Here is a 20,955-nt window from a genome sequence, read left to right as displayed (position 1 = left end):
AAAAAAGGATAATTGATTTAGACAGCCAGTAAAAAATCCTGATTAAAACACAATTTCAAGCTTTTTAAATGTTGAAAAATTAAGAACATGTTTGTGTAATTCGACAGAAGACCTCTATCAAAACATTACCAATCAAAGAAACACTCCTAGCACAGAATATGAGGCTTTAAAACCTTGTTTCTTTTCTTTAAGAGGTTTAGATGTAACAAGTAACCATTCACAATACCTTAACAGCCTTTCAGGGCATTTAATACAGATAATTCGGATAAAATGAGGTAACACTGCGTTAAAAAACAGCTCACACTAGCCTGGGTGAGAAACAAGAAGCTACCGGTATTTCTATTTGATACATGTGCACACCACGTTTTGGCTCTTATGAGTATGTCCTTGCTGGACCGGTGTCAGAAAGTAAGATCTACGATGGTCTGTGTTGGGAGGATTGCGGGACTCTTGCCTTTGTTGTCGTTTCCAGGATGATTCCATTGTGAAGCAGTTCCAGCACCATTTTTACATGGCCTTCTTTCGAGGCCAGGTGCAGCCCGTTGAGCCCGTTCTGAGTGAGAGAGCAGAGTAGACCTCATACTGATGGGTCCTAAACGCACCGCGATCACAAGTACTTCCATGTGTGTTCACAAACACCTGACACAAAACTGGACTTTCTAAATCACAGCAAGTGAAGGACACTCAAACCAAAGCAGGCCAATACTTACACTGGACAGCATGCATGCAGTATTCTCAGAGTGGTCGTTAGCATAAACAACGTCAAAAGGGATGCAAATCGATGGGTAAGCACTTTTATTTGGATGAGGATGTTGAGGAGGAAGGGGTGGAGGATGGGAGGGGATGGCAGGCCGCTAGTCTCGTGGCTGGGAAGAATACGAGCCGTGTGGGATAGGTCTGACCTCACACAGCCTTCCTTCAGCCGCACAGGACATGTGAGGTTGGACCTTTCCCACACCACTGATATTATTCCTCTGAGTGGGGAGACCACAGCACACCATCACTCTACTGCAGACGGAGGAGAGAGGGCGGGCAGTGGGGACACAAGGTTTCAGAGAAAAAGGCGAGACGACAAAGGAGGTGAGTCAGATTACAGTACACAAACAGGTGTGGGGGCAGTCGTTAGGCTGGGAGGAGTAGAAAAGGTCCTGGTGAGGGGATCAAACGACGACTGAATATCAAAACCCACCCAACAATGGCAAAAAGAAAATGTTGACCACAGAGGTTTCAGTGACAATCCACAAGCTTTTAACATGCATCTGTGTTTGTAATTACAATAGCCTATAGAAAACAGTGTAGGCTGAATCGATTAAACTTAATCTCTGTCAAGGCCATTGCAGATTGCCACTTAAACACATTTAATACCAACATAGTGAAAATTATAACAAGATATGAAAGAAATTAACCTTAAGCCCCATGTGTACGGTCTCATTTTACATAAATAAAAGTGTTCTATGGACGTTGAATAAGAGAAAATCTGACAAAAACATCAACAAAACGAATCACACCACAGTGATGCGAGCAGAAATACCCAAGTTTAGAGCAACGAGCCATGGACCCTTCCCATCTACCCTCACGCATACATGAGTGTTGTAATGTTGCCATTGGTCCTGAATACGTGTCAACATATGCAAACATGCAGGTACAGTAGTGAATGTGCAGACAGATACAAACAGGCACACGTTAACACTGATCAAGTCAACCCTTCATGCAAACAGGATAATCAACACATTAACATTTAGTTGTTTTTTTAAAAAAAAAAACCCACACAATTACACAATACTCTGACTGAACTGGAACTGTCTTATTTCTGAAGGTAGTTTTCTTTCTTTGAGATATAAAATGCAAGAAATGTGATAAATTGTACTGCATTTTTCATGAAAGCAGCACTGCGTTAATGGATTTGGAGAACTAGACAGTTAACTCGCCTCTGCAAACTAAAATCAAACCATATAAAACCAGAGAGGAAAATATAATTGTAAATCCCAGCATACGGTCATATCCATATGGATATTGACTATCCATCAAATGCAGTACAATTATGGAGGAGAACAGCAAAACTGGGGACAAGAAATTTAATTTATGAAGGAAAAAAATGGCTCATAGAGAATTCTCTCACCTGATTGGCTGTATTAATATCAATTCCATTTTTGATATGATCCAGGGCCTTGTCCAGGTTGCCAGATCGGGCCGCTCGGAGGAAACTGTTGCCTGCATCTGCCTGCAAGAGGAGAAGAGAGAGGGACGGAGGAAGGGGGATAAAGGGTGTAAGAGAGTGGCACATACAGCAGAGGAGTGGAGAAGAAAAATAGAGAGAGAAAGGTGGTTAAACATCTCTTTCAGATTTCAAAGCCGTGTGAGATTTTTCAGTGGTAATAATTTCCTCTCATGTCACTCCACCCTTGAGGTCTTTAATGGCCAGAATCGTACCTCCTGCAGTGAGCGGGACGCAGGAGATTCTGTCTAGAGTGTGTATGTGCACCAATGTGAGACAGAAAGAGACGGGAAAAGTTACAGCTCACGGGCTGGCACAGGGCGCTTCCGCCGTTAGGGTTTGGTTTGTGTCTGGGGGCTTCGCACCTCTCGAGAGGCAAAAGTGCTGCTGAAATTGGATCGCTCAAGTGGCAGCAGTGTGGGGAAGTGAAGAGGAAACTGAAGAACAGCAGTTATATAATGGGGTTTATGCAACCCTTTATCTCCTCTCGCCACCATCTCAACGTCGGGTCACGGCAGCACGTCGTGATCCGAAAGGAAAGCGCACACATCTTCTCTCAACTTCCAAACGCTCTTTAAAGCCGTGTTGTCGATGGCTGCGAGTCGCCGGCCCTCATTGCGCACAAAGAAAAAGCTTGAGCACGCAACAGAGAAAGGCTCCACATGCCTGAAGCGGACGCATAGCAACAAATGACACAACACAACCTCAGCGTGACACCAGCGGCACCGAGCTGTGCACGGAGAGATGTCACTTAAAAACAGAGAAAGAACCCACGAATGTTCAAGCGCTGCAGTTTTTCCCCGACCTGTGATTTACCTGAAAAGTTTCCACTGCATCCCATTACCTTAACACACAGCGTTGATGGGTGTGTGTGAAAATAAATCCTGGGCTTTTGTGTGTGTACACCGACTCATGAGTCTTGCTGCTCTTGAGTTTAGTAAACAGGTTTAAGATTTTGAGAGGGATTCATACACGGCAGCGAAAAGATCAATCCTGGAGGGCCATCGATACACTGCCGTCTCTACCACTGACTCTTCCATTTAATTGCTGTTCCAAGGCAATTAAAACACACATAGAGCTTCAAAGTGACCTCAACCTTGATCACACAAGCGCAGCAAGCAATATTCTGCGTTTTAGGATTGCACTCTTTTGTGAAACGTGAGCAGCCTTTTCCATGGTGACTCTGGAGAAATCCCTTCATCAAAGTAGGAGCAAACACAGCTGATGCAAAAACACACACTACTAACACAATACACATGGTCTCACATGGCAGCATAGTAACGCCGAGGTGAACCCCCCCACCGGAGGCCCCTCTGGCCCCCCCACGGCTCTGTTGACTGCCCCCCACCCACAGAGAAGCATGCTGAACTCTAAAGGAAAACACTGACTCTCAGAGCAAACTGCATTTGCAGGTCTGCATCGGTGTGCCTCTGCGTTGCACCTAGAAGCGAGCGTGTGGCGCGGCGAGATAAGGCAGCAGAGGCGCCGCACCCTTTGACTCGTGCTGACGTAAACAGGTGCAGATCAGGTCAGCCTAAAAGTTCTGCTATGGTTCTGGTGGACGCTGATAAATAGGTGTTTGGCTTATTCATCCTGCAGAGATCAGGAAAAACTGACAGGACCAAGAGAGGGAAAAAAGGGGCGAGCTCTTTAATCATATACTGTTTGAAGCAATACAGATAATAACCAGCAATATCAGCACACACCGTTGTATAACGTGCAGGCAACTGTCCTCAGGCTGACAGTGCAAAGCTCCTTATAATGAAGCTCGAAATTACCAAGTCGAATTATTCGGAGAAAATCTTCTGCCCTGAACTCCCCTGCCTGGCTCTACAGCTCAGATATTCTTTCCTGCAGCCTTCACCCCCCTCCTTCATCCATTTCTTTCTAGTTCTGTAAGTCCCTGTCTTGTTGCTCTGGTGCTGCAGCAGGCAGAATGACGTCACCACCCTCCATAGTGGATTGCAGTGTTTGAAAATCCATCGGGCACATCAAGCACTGCGACCAAATCTTAACATCCCTGCCTCAAAGCTCCACTGTGATGGCTGAAAATGCCCCAGAGGATTGTCATTTTAAGGGGAAAAAAATAGTTATAATCACAATACAGACACAGCACCAACGTTATAAACATCACACGTTTCTGTGAGGAAAAGTTATGTGAAAGCTCGCAACTGATCCCACATTGTCAATGTATTTAAACCAACAGGTTTAGGTCTTTCCAGGGGCATCAGAAGCAGATATGGGAAGCCGCTGTGGCGTGCTTAAACAGGCATTAGATCGGGCATTTTCTGCTGACTTGCATTTACTCTAGAAATTGATTTTTTTCTCTCCCACTTTGTCCTTTCTTCTCTCTCCATCTCTTCCTTCAGCTCCTTGAGGGGTTGAGCAGGCAGGCGGCTGTTTCCGGCTGCAGGGACGCCAGTGTAGAGTCAGTGAGACTGGGACCTCTGGGAGCTACTGGCACATTTACAGGAAGCCGTTACAGTCCCTCGCTCAATTCCGTCGGTCTGTATGTAAATCTGACTGTCTGCTTCTGTTCACTATATGTGGTAAGCGTCTCTTCACTCTTCAATTATTTACTTTCTCACAGTCCCAACCCCCCCCATTCTGCATCCAACTGCTTGTCCCAGCCACATTTGTTGATTGTCTCTTTATATCTGGCCCTGCTGCAGCCTCTGTGCTTGAATATGAGATTGTCATGGTTATTGTCATCTTTTATGAAGATGACAAAGGGTGTGAAAAGCAACGGGAGCATCCTTGGATCCTATAGAAGATAGGATCATGATATGGTTGATGCCCAGAGCTTCACAGCACTGTAGCAGAGGCACCATGGGTTTAAGCTGTATTACAACTACGCATGTGCTCTAATAATAATATTAATGATGACACCGTCCCCTAACTGCAGAACCCATTATAGCAGTTCCAGTGAATGAAGCATGAAAGCTTTCTAAGTGCTTTTCCAACACATTTGATAGCAAGTGTGTAAAAATGCACTGTGAATGATTGTAATTGTTTTGTAGAGACCAAATTAATGGATGAAAAAGCAGCTGAATAATTATCGTTTTATCGCGGGTCATCTGATGTTACATCTACAAGCGTCCCTAACGGCATTTCAAAAACGCCCAAAAGCAGAAAGGAAGCTCTGAAAATGAAGGTCACAAACATATCTCTGTATATCCTAGAGTTATGAATACATTAATGGTGTTCTCTATGTGAGGATTGTGGATTTTCTGCCCAGTTTGTGTTAAAAATAAGGTTTGTGTTGTACAAATCACGTGTTATTACTTTACATTATGCTATAACAATGAGAACTCAATTAGAGGTATTTTTACATGCAAAGAAATGCAAATTAGTTTGTCCTAAATGTTCATGTATGAATACATTTTGCAGTTACTGCAGGTTTTTGCAGGGATGGTTTTTAATGAACTAAAATTCAGTCTTCTTTGTAACTTACCCTTTACTGACAACCGTTTTGTATCATTGGAAGAAGATAAAACTGTTGAAATGCTTCAAGAAGAGAAAAAAGAACTCCTGACATCATTGTGAAAGTGCCTCCAGTTTGACGTCAGACACATCAACAGAAGATTTCTACAAGTTTCATCACCTACAGTGGAAGCACACAGCCTCATTTCTGCCCCAGTTAGATGATCACTGATGTACATGCAGCCCAATGTTGCCAACAGTTCTGCTGGTTCAGGACATTAGACTGACCAGGGTGTTCTCATTAAAGAACCCTATTAACTGACCCTTTAATTAGTCTGCTGACCTTCAATTTACTCGCCACCACTAATCCTGGTTGACCTCCTACAATCCAAACATAAAACAGAGGAATAAATGAAGTCAAAAACAAGATTAAGGAGAAATACGCTGCGATACACACCCACACTCGCACTAATCTTAAACTTGCATGCATCCCAAGTCACAGATACTCGAGCTCCCTCCCATGTTGCTATGGCAAGTTCAGTCTGATGAGTTTGATCTCAGCCTGTTTTTGTCCCCTTCTTCAGCGCAGTAGCTGCGAGTGAAAAGTGCCGAATCGTTGTCTTATCAATACGAAAACGGTATTTACATCAGCATGACCCACAGCCGTTGTTCCTTAATTTATCTCTGCTGACATGAGTGCGTGAAAAAAACAATTAATAAAGGTAAACAAGCAGAAGCCTGTGGAAAACATTTTCTTTAGACAAAACACGACCTGACAAATGGAGCAACTTGGAGCTGAATTAAAATATAAACTCGAAGGAGCGAATAGCAATACAACAGCAAAGCGTGTAAAGGAGATAAAGTGAAGACGAGCTCATTACTGTCTGACACGATGAAGACGGAGCGCTGGCAGGTGCAGTACGAGAAAATGAAACACAAGATTTATGAACGTCTTAAGCGTTGCAGCGAGGAGAGCAATAAAATCGGAGAGGGGTGGAAGGCAGAGGGTGATGATGTGAAGAAAGAGGAGGACGGTGAAGAGAGAACAGAGATGGTGGTACTCACTCCAAACGGGACGGTCTTGACTGGCATGCCTGTGGGCCCTCCGCTCTCTCCGGTCCGTATGTTTTTCTGAATCTCTCGAACGCACAGCTGTCTTTTCTGTTACCCCCTGCGAGTGCTGCCGTACAGGGCCCGCCGGCCCCAATGTAAACAGGAACACATACACACACGCCCAGACACACACACACAAACACACTTGAGCAAGCACGGGTGGGTGGAGAGAGAGCGGAGAGAGTGGGGAGGCCGAGGGGACGGGGGGCCCAGGGGTTTATCTCTGGAGGAATGCTGCTTGTTTCTAGAGACGCACATTTCATATGCAGCCAAAAACAAATGGGTGCTACGTCCTTGATCCTGTTGGCGCCCGAAATATTTCCCTCCACCTCGTTTTACCCTCGAGCTCTACCTTCGCACTCTCTCTCAACTTCCTTCTTTCCTCTGTACTCCTTCACCGCTCGTCTCCACCTTTCAGTTGTGGTATCACCCCGAAACTCACTCTCACCCTAACCTTATCCCTCCTTTCTGCTGTCCCTCTTTGCCCACACGTCACGCCCATCTGTGTCTCCTGTATGTTTTGTGACAGCGAGACAATCTTTTCTTCCAGGGCCTGGACCATACCAGAATAGCTGGAACTGTGGAGAATGGTTGTTGATTTTTTTTTTTCCAAAGTGGGTCTGTTTCGGTCTGTGAGGTGACTTACAGTGACAAAGCGCTTGGCTGGGAGGGGGGGGGGGGTTGCTGCCAACACCCCGTGACAATGGGCCAGACGCGCAGAGTGGGGGCGGCGCGGAGGGGCCGGCCCCTCAAAAGGCCTTGGTTCTTTTAATAAAGCGTCCGTCATTCGCTGCTAGAAAAAGGCCCCCTTTTCTCTACCTCTCCCCTCCTCTCTCCCTCTCCTGGCTAAATGCTGGGAAAAGCACATCGCTGCCAAAACCACGCAGAGAGATAAATGCTCGTAGGAGAGGGGAAGAGTGGGGGAGACGTAGAGAGACGACTGGGCACTACTCAGTACCACTGGACCGTGACCTGGTCAAAAACATCACATGGGATTTCTCTCCTGTCCACGGTATTAAATTTGGACAGTGACGAGCACTCCAGTGACAAAGAATGTGGGACAGGCGCCTAGAGACGCTAATGTCCATGAAGATAGGACTAATTATCCTGTTGTCTTTATGACACAAACCCGCTTTGGTTCAGCCTGCTGAACAGAGCTCAGCTGAAGAGCTGATTGATAAAAACTTCTTCAGGTCCCACAGGAAGTGAAGACGGCTCCATCAGCAGGAAACATGCTGACACTCATGGGGTTGTCAGAGCCAGCGGCGTGTGGATGTGGGTTAGGGACAGACGTGCCTTCTGCACCTTGACTTGAGCTCCTCTTGTTGCCGGAATAAAATGTTACGGCTGCCCACGTGTGCTGCTTCTGGTGGTTTATTGCCCTGTCCTGAAGTCCCAGCGATCCCAGACTAAAGCTGAAAAGGTGGGGGGAGGAATCAACACGGAGGTTTGCAGTCGGCTGTCTTTCTTCAGCCTGTCAGACACAATTGGCCCCTGGCTGGCCCCTGCTCTCATGCAATCAAAACACACATAACATGAATATACTCAACATGTAAGGTTAAATGTTAAAAGTTTTCCTCCCCCGATCAAGTGGGCCTCCGACTTAATGTGAGAAGACTGGCCCCTCCATTGGCAGCGTCACACTGTGTGGTATCAGTGTGCAGCAGCTTCAGAGACAGTCTGGGCTGGGTCGGGCTGATTACTGCCGCCTTGGCACAAAGCTCACATGCACACACCTACTCCTTTACTGAGCCTCAGATCCACCTATAATCTAAGCTCACCAACTGGTTTAGTACATCAAAAACTGCCCCCAGCTTTGCAGACAGACCGCGTGGCGCGGATACATGGACATAACTTTAAAACACATAATGTGGGTACAGAAAGCAAAAGCACAAGATAGAGAGTCCTGGGAAAGCCAGAAAGAGGCAGTTAGAGGGAGGAGAGCTGATGAAAGAGACAGAGAAGAATGGTGGCAGCGATATGTCTGCCTAGCGCTGAGCTCCCATTCATCTTCAAGTGGCGACATATTGTTGGAGGAAAACAGTGAGGCTGTGCAGGATAAACCTGATTAAAAGACAAAAATATCTATCGCCACTGCTCCTCAGGCCTGACCTCTCCTGACTGTCCACTGTGTTTGTTAAGTAATTCCTGAGCGCACGGACCAAATGACTCCAAACCAAGTCCCTAAAGCCCCAGTCTGGATCTGACGGGATCCATCTATCAGTCCAGTAAAAATAAAAAAATGATGAAGTTTGACTGCACCGAGACCCACATCACTGCAAACTCCTGTTACTTTTGACAGGGGGCTAAAAGGCAGCAGTTTATTTACCAAGATTTGGGTTCTGATATAAGTAAATTTCTTTGTTCAGTCTACTAATTTTTGAAGAACCTGCATATTTCAGTGCCGCCACTTGTGCATCGGTACAGAACCCCCACTGGGCCCCCTGGTTTCTATACACTGTCTATGTGTTGCATGTCACCATTGTTCTTGTTCTGACAACACAAGGTCCACAAGGCTGCCCCAAGGCTGGGTTAATACGATCACTTATCATTTAAAGCGCTATCATCATTTAAAGGCACAGCAGCTCTTAAAATCATCCGTCTTGGCCTTTGCACGACCATTATCATACCCCACCATAAAAGAAGAACGATGACACCTAGCAAATGAAAAGAAGGGATGGATGGAAGTCTGAAAGGGGCGATGACATCTCAGGGGGTTACAGTGAAGAAATAAATAAGTTTTCTTATTGCTCACACATCGTCTACTTCAAAAGCCCTGCTGACTTGATGATGGCGTCGGCCAGTTTTGCCGAGTCAGACCCTGATTTTTTCTTCATCTCTCTCTTTTGCTGCACCTCCGTGGAAGTAAAGGAGTGGCAGCCTGCAGCAGGGACTGAACCGTACGGCCCTCAACGCATGGACAGCTCTACGATACCTAATAAAACAGTATTAAATTACACTGCTTTCCATAAGAACTTTTAATATCGTCTTCCTCGGGGGCGCAAAGTTGATCCAACTTCACTGAATAAATACATACTAAATACACACTATTAAGCCAGAGGCTGTCATCTGATGGGTCAAGGACGATCAATAGAAGTGACTTCTCTGACTGCCTCATTATTAATAACTACTGCTGCACACTCTCGTACACACAGGCACACACACATGCATGCGCTCACACCTACTGTGCAGAACATGCAGGTTCATAATGCTCACGCTTGCTCACGCTCAACGCACGTATGCAGGTCCCAGCAGGCGCACAGTTCAGGCAGTGGTATACTCAAACTGAACAAGGTCACAGAATCTCACCTAAAATGCTGATCATGTTATTTGTTTATTTATCTTTTTTTCAAAAAATATTGTTACTCTTCTTCAAGATGTAAACGTATTCTGAAGTTCAAATGTCACAAGTTTTACAAATATGCTGGTTGTGTTGGGCTGCAGTCCGTCTACTCTTCGCCTTTACTGCTGTTATTCTTATTGAACATTAATCTAATGTTAATAATTAATACTTTACATCTATGTCCTCCCTTTTTCTTTTGTTTAAGTTAATACATGTTATATGGAAAACATGATATTGACTCGCCGAGCCAAATGCGCTAATTGGGAAATAAAGTAGACATTAGTGCAGAAATTTGTTGTTAATCAAGCAAAAGGAATTTTAAATGTACATTTCTTTTATTAAAGCTCATCTACCTGTCGGCTTGGTCAGGTGACTGACACTGTAACTGTGAAACTAAACGACCGGTTTGATTTGGAATGTTAGCTGTAAGTACTCTGGACTTTCTGACCAGCACTTCTTTTGGAGTATACTTGTACTGTTACCATGCTCTCCCCACGTTCATACATGCACATGCATGCATGCATGCACATTGTCAGCAGATTCTCACGCTCCCTGTCGAGAAACAAATAAAAATAAACACACTCGGAGATGATAACAAAGGTAGATAGACTTAGTAAAAAAGCTCAAGTATAAAAAAAGAAAGAGTTCTTAAATTAAAACATCCCTGAAGTTTTGTCAGCGTTCTGTCTATACTTAAATATGGCTCATAGACAAACAACATAAATGACACATTTATGACCTGTCAGCTGCAACTGTTTGCATTTCAGGTTCATTTATACACGTGTAGTTCCTGTAGAAAGGTTGACCCAAGTATTGTGAACAGGCTCCGGGGTTACAACCTGGATTTCCAAAGCCATTCATGCTACATTATAATAGGGATGTCTCCACTGTGAAGTCTTCTTAGTAGGCCAGATCATCCCCACGAGGTCTCTCTGCTGCAAAATGCCAAAAAAGCTCAGTTCTTTATGGGTCAGGAGGACGAGGAAAATCCCGCGCTCCTGTCATCCGTCTAAAGTTGGTATCTAGCTGGCAGAGCCATTAGCACAGACATCTGTGGGTCTGAACAGCAGTTCTGGCTTTAATCTGGATTAGAATATGACGCCCCATATCAGTAACCCTGGGACAAAAATTAGAGTTACGATATTTGAATAAACCGTGGCCTTTCACATGTAAATTCAACTCTGCCCCCCGAGCCGAAACAAATTACAGCCAACTGCTGGTAGCTGGACATGAATGGCCTGTATCTACAGTGGGCCGGGGAGCAGCTGGAAAAGAGAAACTGGGATGGTGGGGGATTTATGTGACAGTGTAAAGTGTGACAGTTAGCTTTTTTTTCCATATATATTGAGTCTGCCATGCAGCCGTACTGTGACGAATGTGGCTTGGCTCACGAGCATCTGTCTCTACGGACCCACTGAGGGATAATTAGAGCTGTGGGATGATGAGGGATATTCTTCAGACCCTGTAAATTGGCAGTGGGGACAGATACTTTTCACAGACGTTGGACATCTTACAACTCCCTCCACTGGGCGGGGAGGTTTAATGAAGCATTATATTTTGGGGTGAAGTAAAAAAATAAAAAGTGCTTTATGTTATTGAGCTGTCAACTAAATGGCAGCGTGTTTGTTTTGTGTGAAATCTCAGAAAGAGTGTGAAAAGAGCAGACGATAAACACACCAACCAAGAATTGGTAGGAAAACTAGAACGACGATATGACGCAGTTTGTGTCACGTGAACAGACCATCTGGATCTACTGTCGCCCCTTTAATTTAAATGCAGGACGCTAAAGCGGCTCTCCTCTGCTGCCGTCTCTGGACTGTCTGTGGCAGTTCAGGTGTTCTTGCACTATTTAACATGCTAGTAGTGTCACGAACATTAAAAAAAATGTCTGGCTTCAGCTGTATAAACACTGTAAACACGCTTTTAAGTAATGAGCAAAGGAAAAATGAAAATATCTGTCACGCATTCAAAAAGATTCGAAAGGAAACAAAAGAAAAATTTTCGATGCACAAGCATTCAAGAGCATCACCAAGGGAAAGACAATACTCCATATTGTTTGTCGGGCCAGAGGCCAGAGAAACTGTGACTTTCATTCTGAGACACTTGAGTTATCTTCTTCCTGTGATAAGTGTGCCCACCCCATCTCATCTGATCATGTCTCCACACTTCCCAATGATTGAATGTTGCTCCAGTTTGGGAGCAATATGGAGATCGGAAAAGTAGCTTTAGGAATTGGACATGAGAGCAAGGGGGAGCAAGGAGAGGGGAAATCATTGTGGGGTCAGGGACAAGTTTCCCAGCAGCCTTATTGCACTGAGATAATCTCCTATCCACCAAACAGAGATGAATTCAAGATTATCTGCAGCATTAGAGGGGTGCAATAAACACCTTTGGCAAACCCGTCCCCGACTGTTAACACTGGTCCAATCTAGACGGGCGTGTGCAGTGCAGCCACAATACACAAGCAACAGTGACACATCAAAAGCACGAGCAGTGGGCAGGCGCTGCTCCAAAATCTCCAGCACAGCGGAGGACACAGAAAACAGACACAACACAGATGCACCTTCTAATACACAGACTCGGGCCATGCACGGAAGGAAATAAAGCATGCGCACAAACACTGATAAGACTGATGGGATCGGATCCCCCAACACACACTTCTCTGCATACACTGCCTCACATACACACTCACTCACTCACACGTCTCGATTTAAAGCACAAACACGGTTGTACGAATGACACGAGCATATTCTATAAATCAGAAGAACCCACAGGAAACATACGTAGAGCATTGCTGATTATCGCTACTGCGGAACGGTGTCATGAATAGACATGTTACGCACATGAATAACAGACACAGACACGTTTTCCGGAGGGTTCTTGCTATTGTAATATGCTCTGCTTGGAGAAACCACAGACACCGATGTGTGTGTTAATATCTATACAAATACATCGTCCCCTTTAAAAACTTAAACGGGAAAAAAAAAAATCCAACGGAAAACAAAGCAAACGAAATCAAAAACAAAAAAAAGTTAGTACAACTAATCAAGCAGGGACGGGAACAAAGAAAAAGCTCCAGCCGGATCCCACAACACCTAACTGAATCAGCTCACAGCACAACAGCAATACCAGAAGGTCAAAGGAACCAGGACTACAATACCATGAGCAACACAACAAAACAAGAGATAATATAAAAAATAACAACAGCAGAGCAACAATAGTGACACACACTTTAAGTGACAAATACAAGATGGTCATAAATACACAATAAAAACACAGAGAGAAATAGGAAAAGCCAGATATACGTGGTGCAGATATTTACTTCATCATCATAGTGCCATACTCCTTGGCCATCCGGCATCTCAGAGCTCACACTACTGTCCTGATCGATTAGCCAGCGATGCACGGCGTGGGCCTAAAAGAACATACGACATAAAAACAGAGCCTGGTTAATCACAACAATGGTTGGATGGCGGGATCGGTGAGAGAGCGGGGAGAGCAGGGAAACACGGGGAACAATGAAATGAAAAGGTTCTTCAAGAGGAACAGGTGAACATTTACTGAGAGAGAGAGAGAGGAGGAAGAAGAGGAACGATCCCACCCGTCCCAGCCCCCCGTGTGCACATAAAAACTCCCTGTGGGAAACAGGTTAGGACAGGATGAGTCGTGGTGAGAGGGGAGCGAAATGATGTGAGGTCATTACACACGCACTGATGGATGCTGGGTAAAGCCACCCTGATGGCGAATGGATCTGGCACGGATGGGTCGTGATTCATACATGGATCTGCTGTGTCACCGTGGGAAGCCGGGAATTCGGGTTTCCTTTACGTCACGCGGGGCATCACGCCTTGAGGAGTACTTACCCGCAGTACACCTACAGAAAAGTGATTCATTTGATAAGACCACCCGAGAGGTACAGAGGGGACCGTGTTGATCCAGATATCACGGCGCTCTTTGATATTTTGAAATGGTAAAACAACAATCCAGAGAAGTCTGTGAGCTCCAGAAGGCAACGACGCTTCTCCAGACAGACGTCAGATACGCTCAGTCCCTTGTTGGTAGCTAACTCTATTCCTGGTCACCCATCTCACACACACACACACACACACACACACACACACACACACACACACACCATCTGCTACTTTTGACTGTTGTTGTGTCAGCACCAAAAACAAGCTAACACAGCTCCTTTTAGTGACGCTTGCTGCCCCTCTGCGGTCTCAAATACTTGTCAAGATTTTGACCTGGGGAAGCCACAGAATGGCAGGTGCTTCTGCTGATTACACTTATTCTATCCAAAAACTCCTGCAGTATTTGTGTTGTCGTCCAATCGCGATCGCAACAGCAACAGAGGTAGATTGAAGGAAACCTCTTGATAAGCTACCCCACAGCCGAGCAGGTTGTGCACGTTCGCTACCCAGGACCTTTTGTGTCAGGCGGTGCGCCTGCGAAGGTGGTTGATAAACACGTAGCAGGGACGCGGAGGCCAGCATGCAGAAAGAGACCGAGTCCCCTCAAGGGTACAGTGAATCAGTGGGAGACAGCAGAGGCCAGAGCCCCTCTGAGGACACCTGAAAATAGAGGAGGGCCTTTCCACTGTGGGGTGGCAAACACCAACGTTTCACCCTTCTGACGGAACCTTCCGTGTGTGCATTTGCACCCTCCCAGACCTTCATCTATGCATAGCGTTTGCAGCGATGGCGCTTAAAAGCCCTGACTTTGCATACGGTTGCAGACGTGACGCGCGGCGTGTCAGCAACGGAGTTCTGCTGTGAGCTGCCGAGCGTGTCAGCTTTAAAGGATAATTGGATTAAGTGGCAGACGGTTTGTGATGACAGGGAGAGAGGGGTGATGGGGTGGCAGGGGGGGGGGGGGGCTGAGGGGCGAGAGAGGTGCTGATAAGAGTAAGAGTTTCTGCAGAGCCGCTGGGCAGCAAACAGACACACAGGGAGCCCAAACCGTTCCACTGTAGATTAACGGGATAAAGGGATAACACTCCTAGTCTTGGGACGACTAACTTGCAGCTGTTTGGCATTTGGGTGTAATTTACATGAAAATCCAAGACAAACATGGGGCAGAGTCACACTGGTGGCATCGTTTAGGCTCTGTTCGACGCCCTCTTCACCTTTTCTGATGCTCTTTTGTGTGGAGGTTGTTACTGCTTGACATGGGAGTGTAACTACAGAGACGACAAGCCTTCGTTCAGCTCCAGCAATAATATATTGGTTTACTAAATCATTTAATGTTGCTTTTCAGCACTGAAAGACATTTGATCAAAAACAGACTTAAACTGCAGCCCAGTGGTCAACGTGAGGTGTGGAACATGTGCAAAGAAACTGAAACGGTGTTCATTCTTATATGGCTACCACGATAAATTATAGTAAAGTGAGTAATACATCTCTCAGCTGAGAGTGAACACAATGGTAAAAATAAAATGCCTGCAGCACTGAGAATCAATCACCTGCCTCCAGACATGTCAGATCAGTTTGTTGCAGTCCTGTGGCATCGTTCTCCGGCCCCACCGTTATCCTGAGGTTCAGGATACATCGGATAATAAAGCGCTAACTCCATGACTCAAACCAGGCTGTTGCCCGTCTAGTTTCTCATGAAGTGCTGACACAGTATCTAAACTAAGTGGACTGTCACTAAATTATTAATTTACTAAAAGAAAAAAGGGATCATTTGCCATTCTAACAGCAGCAGAACTGTAAAAAGCTTTCTCTGAACCTAATAAATCATTTGATCTATCCTAGCTCCTGCTGTCACCTCAATGCACCTGAACGCATCACGGGTGAAAGATTACGCAAGTAATTGGAAGATAAAACTGCACGTTGAAAAACAGCCTGCGAAAAGAAAAAGGAATTTACTGGTAATCAGGGTTTGCCTTTGCTAATAGAATGGATTTGTGTGTGTTTTTACCCTAATTTGTTGGTTGGTGAGCTGGCTCACCTTGGAGGTACATTAGAGGGTACATTATCCATAAACAAGACTTTTAACAGGTTCCGCACCATTCACTCACAACTGCTGGTAACTTGTGCGTGTTCATGGACTGTGGGAAACCAGAACACCTGAGGAAAACATGAAGAACATAGAAATTCTAGATAGAGACCCCAAGCCTGTAATCGAACCCTCTTCCTAAGTGCTACTGCTCTGGTGCGCTGCAAGGTCATTACTCCGTTCTTGTTGTGTTTTTTTTTTTTAATATTTAACTGTAATTGTACATGTATTAGTTTATTTGTTGATTATATGGCAGGACACACGTCTCAAACTGTTATTAATAGAATGAATAGACTGTACTGCAAAACTAACTTTTTGCTAACCCCATCACATACAAATAAATTAAACACCGGGGCCAAAATATATTTAGATGGATGAGAGGTTTTACGTGTATGTGGGTGTAAATGAGTGCATGCGTTAAAAAAAAACCACCAGGCAAGTGAGGAGGCATAAGAGAGCAGGGAAAGTAGAAACACTCTGCAGATCTCCGCCTGATAAATAATGTAAAACCGGGAGCTGCCTGGGCCGTGGCGGGCGGCGGCCATCCGCGGCACCATGAGCAGATGCAGTTTGAGAGTTTGAGTCCGGAGGGGTACAGGTGGAGCCACCAGGTGGGATGAAGAGGACGGACGGCGCAGTCACCTCTACCTCTCGCCCCCGTCTAACTGCCCAGCTGCTCACGTTCATCCTCTCCGTGTTCTGCTCACGCTTGTGTTGGTGATTGCACAGTCGGCGTCTTTATGTTCTATCACCAACCCGAAATGCCACCGTGTTACTATTTATGTTTCTATCCGTATTGAGTTCCCATGAATCTGCCATCTACTGTGGTTTGATGCATTGATGATATTTACACTTTGAAAATGGGACATCATATTTTTTGTCATATGTATATGTTGGAAAAATTCAAACCAAAAATGGAGCAGAGAAGAGCTACTTTTTTTTCCTTTCTTTTTTTAAGTCAATGACACTATTTATAGTGGGACCACAAAGCCCTCCCACATGTTTTCTCCACTTTCCAGTGTCGACCCTGCACGCCAGAGTATTTTTATCCAGCATTTCATTACCATAATAAAACATGCATGAAAAACAGATAAACTCAAAGAGACAGGGCAGCCAGAAATCTGGATTTGGGAGGCTTATTTTCATCTTTCATTCTTGTCTTTTACTCTTTTATGTTGCTCTTTTCATTTGGCTCGGAGAAATAGAAAGCGACATGCCTTTTCTTTCAGCCTGTGCCTCATTATGGTGCTTTTCAGGTCTGCTCTTTTGTGTGGGGCGAGCCCACAGCCACGCACAAGCATAGCGGGGCAGCCGGTGGATTACCCAGACTCACGTCAAAACTCCAACAGCACCACCAGCCACTCCGGCACACACCCCTGCCAAGTGCATAAAAAATGCTTTAATACATGCAGCCCAGAGCCATGCGGAGACTAAACCTACAGCTGCTTTATTGCAAACATTATCAGGAACAATGCAGCTCGGTCTATAAACTGAGGTCACGGCTGTCAATGAACTGGACTGAATAGGCTGCAGTGCAGACATAACCAGTGTGTTGTCTCGCCACTAATGTCAACACCACTGCTTTAATGCACCCGACACACATGTATATAAACGTAAACATAATTACATTGAGTAAAGTCATGGGTGATGAGCGTAATTCTAGGTTGGTCTGGTTTTATTCAGAGCAAAAACTCAATGACACTGTAGAATGTAGCACATGTTCACGAACAGAGAACGTTACCTACGTTATCCAGAAGGCTACGCTAGTGCTAACGCTGTCACTTTCTACTGCTGCTGCCCTCAAGTGGTCACACACAAAACAGCACCCACACACAAGACAACACACACACCCACACACAGATGTCCTTGGCTGCATTAGTACAGCTGTTTGTGTGCACACACACGTTTTATGTTAGTGTTCAGCAGTTGTTTTTTTTAGCGGTCATCTATCAAAGCCGTGCGCTCGCCACCTTCAGCTCTCTCCAGGGACACGGCAGACACCTCCAATATGTAACACGCATGACTTTTCTCCCAGCACAGCTTGTGCACATGCTATGTAGATGCAAATGTGTACTGACACAGATACACATGAAAGGGTGCTGTAAAACTACAGTAAGTCAGTATACAGCAATAGCAAAGCTGTCTGGAAATGAATGTAAAACTAAAGTAGGAGAAAGAAATCAAATACGAGTGCAGTGCAATGCCACTGGTGCATATTACACATAAAGAGAACGGGACAAGTTTGTTAATTTAACGCACAAACGGAAGGTTGGCTGTCAGAGGTGCTCACCATAGCAACGTGGAGATTGCAGAGCTCCAACAAGCAGCTCCTTTTGCCACATATTGTGACTTACACCTATAGTGTAGTACCTCATCTTCTAGACTGCTTTATCCCTTTCAGGGTCACAGTGGGCGAGGACAGGGTCCACCCCTGGATGAGTTGCCAGTTCATGGCAGGGCCCTATATGAGCAGTTGTGGATTTGGTGCCTTGCTCAAGGGTCCCTCAGCAGTGCTTTGAAGGTGTTCTGGCACCTTCCCCTACTAGCAGAACACCTTCCATGTGTTTCCTGCACTGGGACTTGACCTGTGAACCCTCCGCTTCTCAGCTCAATTCCCAACAGACTGAGCTACCACTGCCCACCATAGTATAGTAGTTATTATAATATAGGCAGTAGTAATACAAGGCTGCATCACATTGGTCGCTTTGTGATCAAGGCCCTTGGCATTCACCTTTGGAAGCTCCAAGGTCAAAGTCCCTCCAGAATCTGGAGCATCACCACAAGTTAATCATCTGCTCTTTGGCCCACTGTCAACATTTTCTGAAAATGTCATTAAAATCTGTTCATAACTTTCCGATTTATCTCTCTGACAGACAGACAGACCGACCGAGTTTTTAAAAAAAAACAACCAAACATTTATTACTCTTTTTCCTCTTGCTGGTGCTGACTCAGGCCTCAGGGAGACCCTGGTGCCGGGCTTGGTTACAGCCCAGCCCGATTGCAGGTGCTGAAGCCTGCGCGACACGTACAGGAAAAATATGCTGTACTGCTGAATGCAGCACCGCCGGTTACGACAGGAAATGACAGCATTTGCAACAAGTTTCAGCGTCAGAAATCATGAAATCACTCCCAAACAGGCGCAGAGCTTAAAAGGGAGCCGAGGTTTTGGTAATAAAGGTGTTTTACCAGCGCACACCGCAGTTTTCAAGGCTTCAAAATACATCCGATATCAAGCTCCATGCAGCGCCGGCACACACAGGCACGTGCACACACACCTCACTGCAGCTCTTTACTGATTCTGTAGTCAGCCCTAATGGCATGTGGCTTAAATCCATATCCACGTGCACACTAGGACAAGCGCTAGGCTACAGATATGCTCACGCCTTCTATTGCTGCAGACAAGTCCATGGCTACTTGTCCTGAAACATTCCTTTGGCAAAAACAAAGCGGGCAAGTTCAGAGTAACTAAAAATAGCCCTGGATTGGCAGCCCAACTGTCATCATTCTTCTTTTCATCATTCTTATCAGCCATGTGGGGCTCATGCCGTTGGTGGACAGTCAAGATGCTTTCATGGAGCTTTTCACGCCTCTCCATCCACACAGCCGTCAAGTTACCCCCTCATTTCCTCCCTTTTTTTAAATCCTGTCCTCTGCTTCCCTTCTATGGTATGTTCATCTCGCCCCTCTATGGCCCTCCTCCTCCTCCTCATCTATTTTTTTCCTCTCCTCATCTGCCTGCCTCTATGGAAGCACTGATGAGTGAGATCAAACACAGTGTAGAGATGAGGATGAAGAGGAGGGCAGAACCCAGGGAAATCCTTCATCTTCTATCTTCATGGACAGAGCCACAGATTTAGAGGGTCTGAGGAAATCAATCATTTGAGACTATAGACGTCAATGCAGCAAAAGAAAAATGGAAAAAGCAGATGTAAGACGATACCTAAAATGAGGCCTTCCGTTGTACTGCAGTCATCCACCAGAGGGCGACATATCCGCCATCTCCACTTTTCGTACATAGGGAACATAACATGTCACATCAAGGCTGAATGAATAAATTGAAAAGGCTTTTTAAGAATTTAGGTTCGCTTCTTTTGGCCTTAAACAAACTCCAAAGATCTTGCTGTCCTTTTTTGGGTAGCTAAACTGCTAATCTGGAAATAATTGCAATGACTGAGGTGAAAGCTAAATTAAATTTCCACTCCATTATTGAAACAGGAACAAATATAAACTCAACTCAGCACACCTGTGGCCGGACAAAAACACTCACCACGTCCTCATAAGGCAGGTATTCTTCCGGCAAATGAAAAACATACCAACATCCATCAAAGCAAAAGCAAGAGAGCACTTGAATTAGGATTTGATGGGTGGGAGTGGCTCGAGGGGGCTGTCAAAGCCGAACACACACGAAGAAGCAGACACAGTGGAGCTGGGGTCAATTCAAGGACTAAAAAAGGACAGAAAAGGACAGTAAAAGAATGTAAGTGGCTTAAAAAAAACAATGGAACTGAAGAAAAGAAACAAAAAGAATTGAGGGTTAGAGACGTGATGAGAGGGAACAGTCTAACTGGAGCTGTACCGGATGGCCGGGGTCAAGAGGAGGGGAAAAAAGCTACCAGTGAAATAGGCGATATACTATACTCAAGCAGCAGTTCTGGGAAAAAAGCTCATCCAGCCTATTCATAAGACCTCAGACGAGTCTTCCATCCACACCATAAATGGTTTCCCTCCTTTTTTTTTTTCTTTAAATGGCCACAGCTTCATCGGCCACGTCATTAATCTTCATCAAGCCCGTCCTCCGCTGATGCCCAACGTGTCTTCTCATGGATTCTTTCCAGCTCTGATGAACGTGTCCTTCGTGTGT

General features: G+C 45.3%; 1 protein-coding gene across 4 annotated transcripts in view; it reads right to left on the bottom strand.

Annotated features, from left to right (window-relative positions):
* The window catches only part of ank1a (ankyrin 1, erythrocytic a), a 64,657-nt gene that overhangs the window by 24,188 nt on the left and 19,514 nt on the right, over positions 1 to 20,955 (bottom strand). For 2 of the 4 annotated variants that reach the window (XM_029829569.1, XM_029829570.1), the window contains exons 3-5: positions 13,417 to 13,509; positions 2,120 to 2,221; positions 455 to 553 (exon numbers count right to left, since the gene is read on the bottom strand). In XM_029829569.1, the coding sequence (XP_029685429.1) occupies positions 455 to 553; positions 2,120 to 2,221; positions 13,417 to 13,509 (294 nt within the window). Of the gene's footprint in view, positions 1 to 454; positions 554 to 2,119; positions 2,222 to 6,703; positions 7,213 to 13,416; positions 13,510 to 20,955 lie in introns of those variants that run through there. The other 2 variants (XM_029829571.1, XM_029829572.1) reach the window with 2 other exon arrangements.

Source organism: Takifugu rubripes, chromosome 21 (assembly GCF_901000725.2).
Source record: "Takifugu rubripes chromosome 21, fTakRub1.2, whole genome shotgun sequence".
Taxonomy (NCBI): Eukaryota; Metazoa; Chordata; class Actinopteri; order Tetraodontiformes; family Tetraodontidae; genus Takifugu; species Takifugu rubripes.
This window is presented reverse-complemented; position numbering and strand designations above follow the sequence as displayed.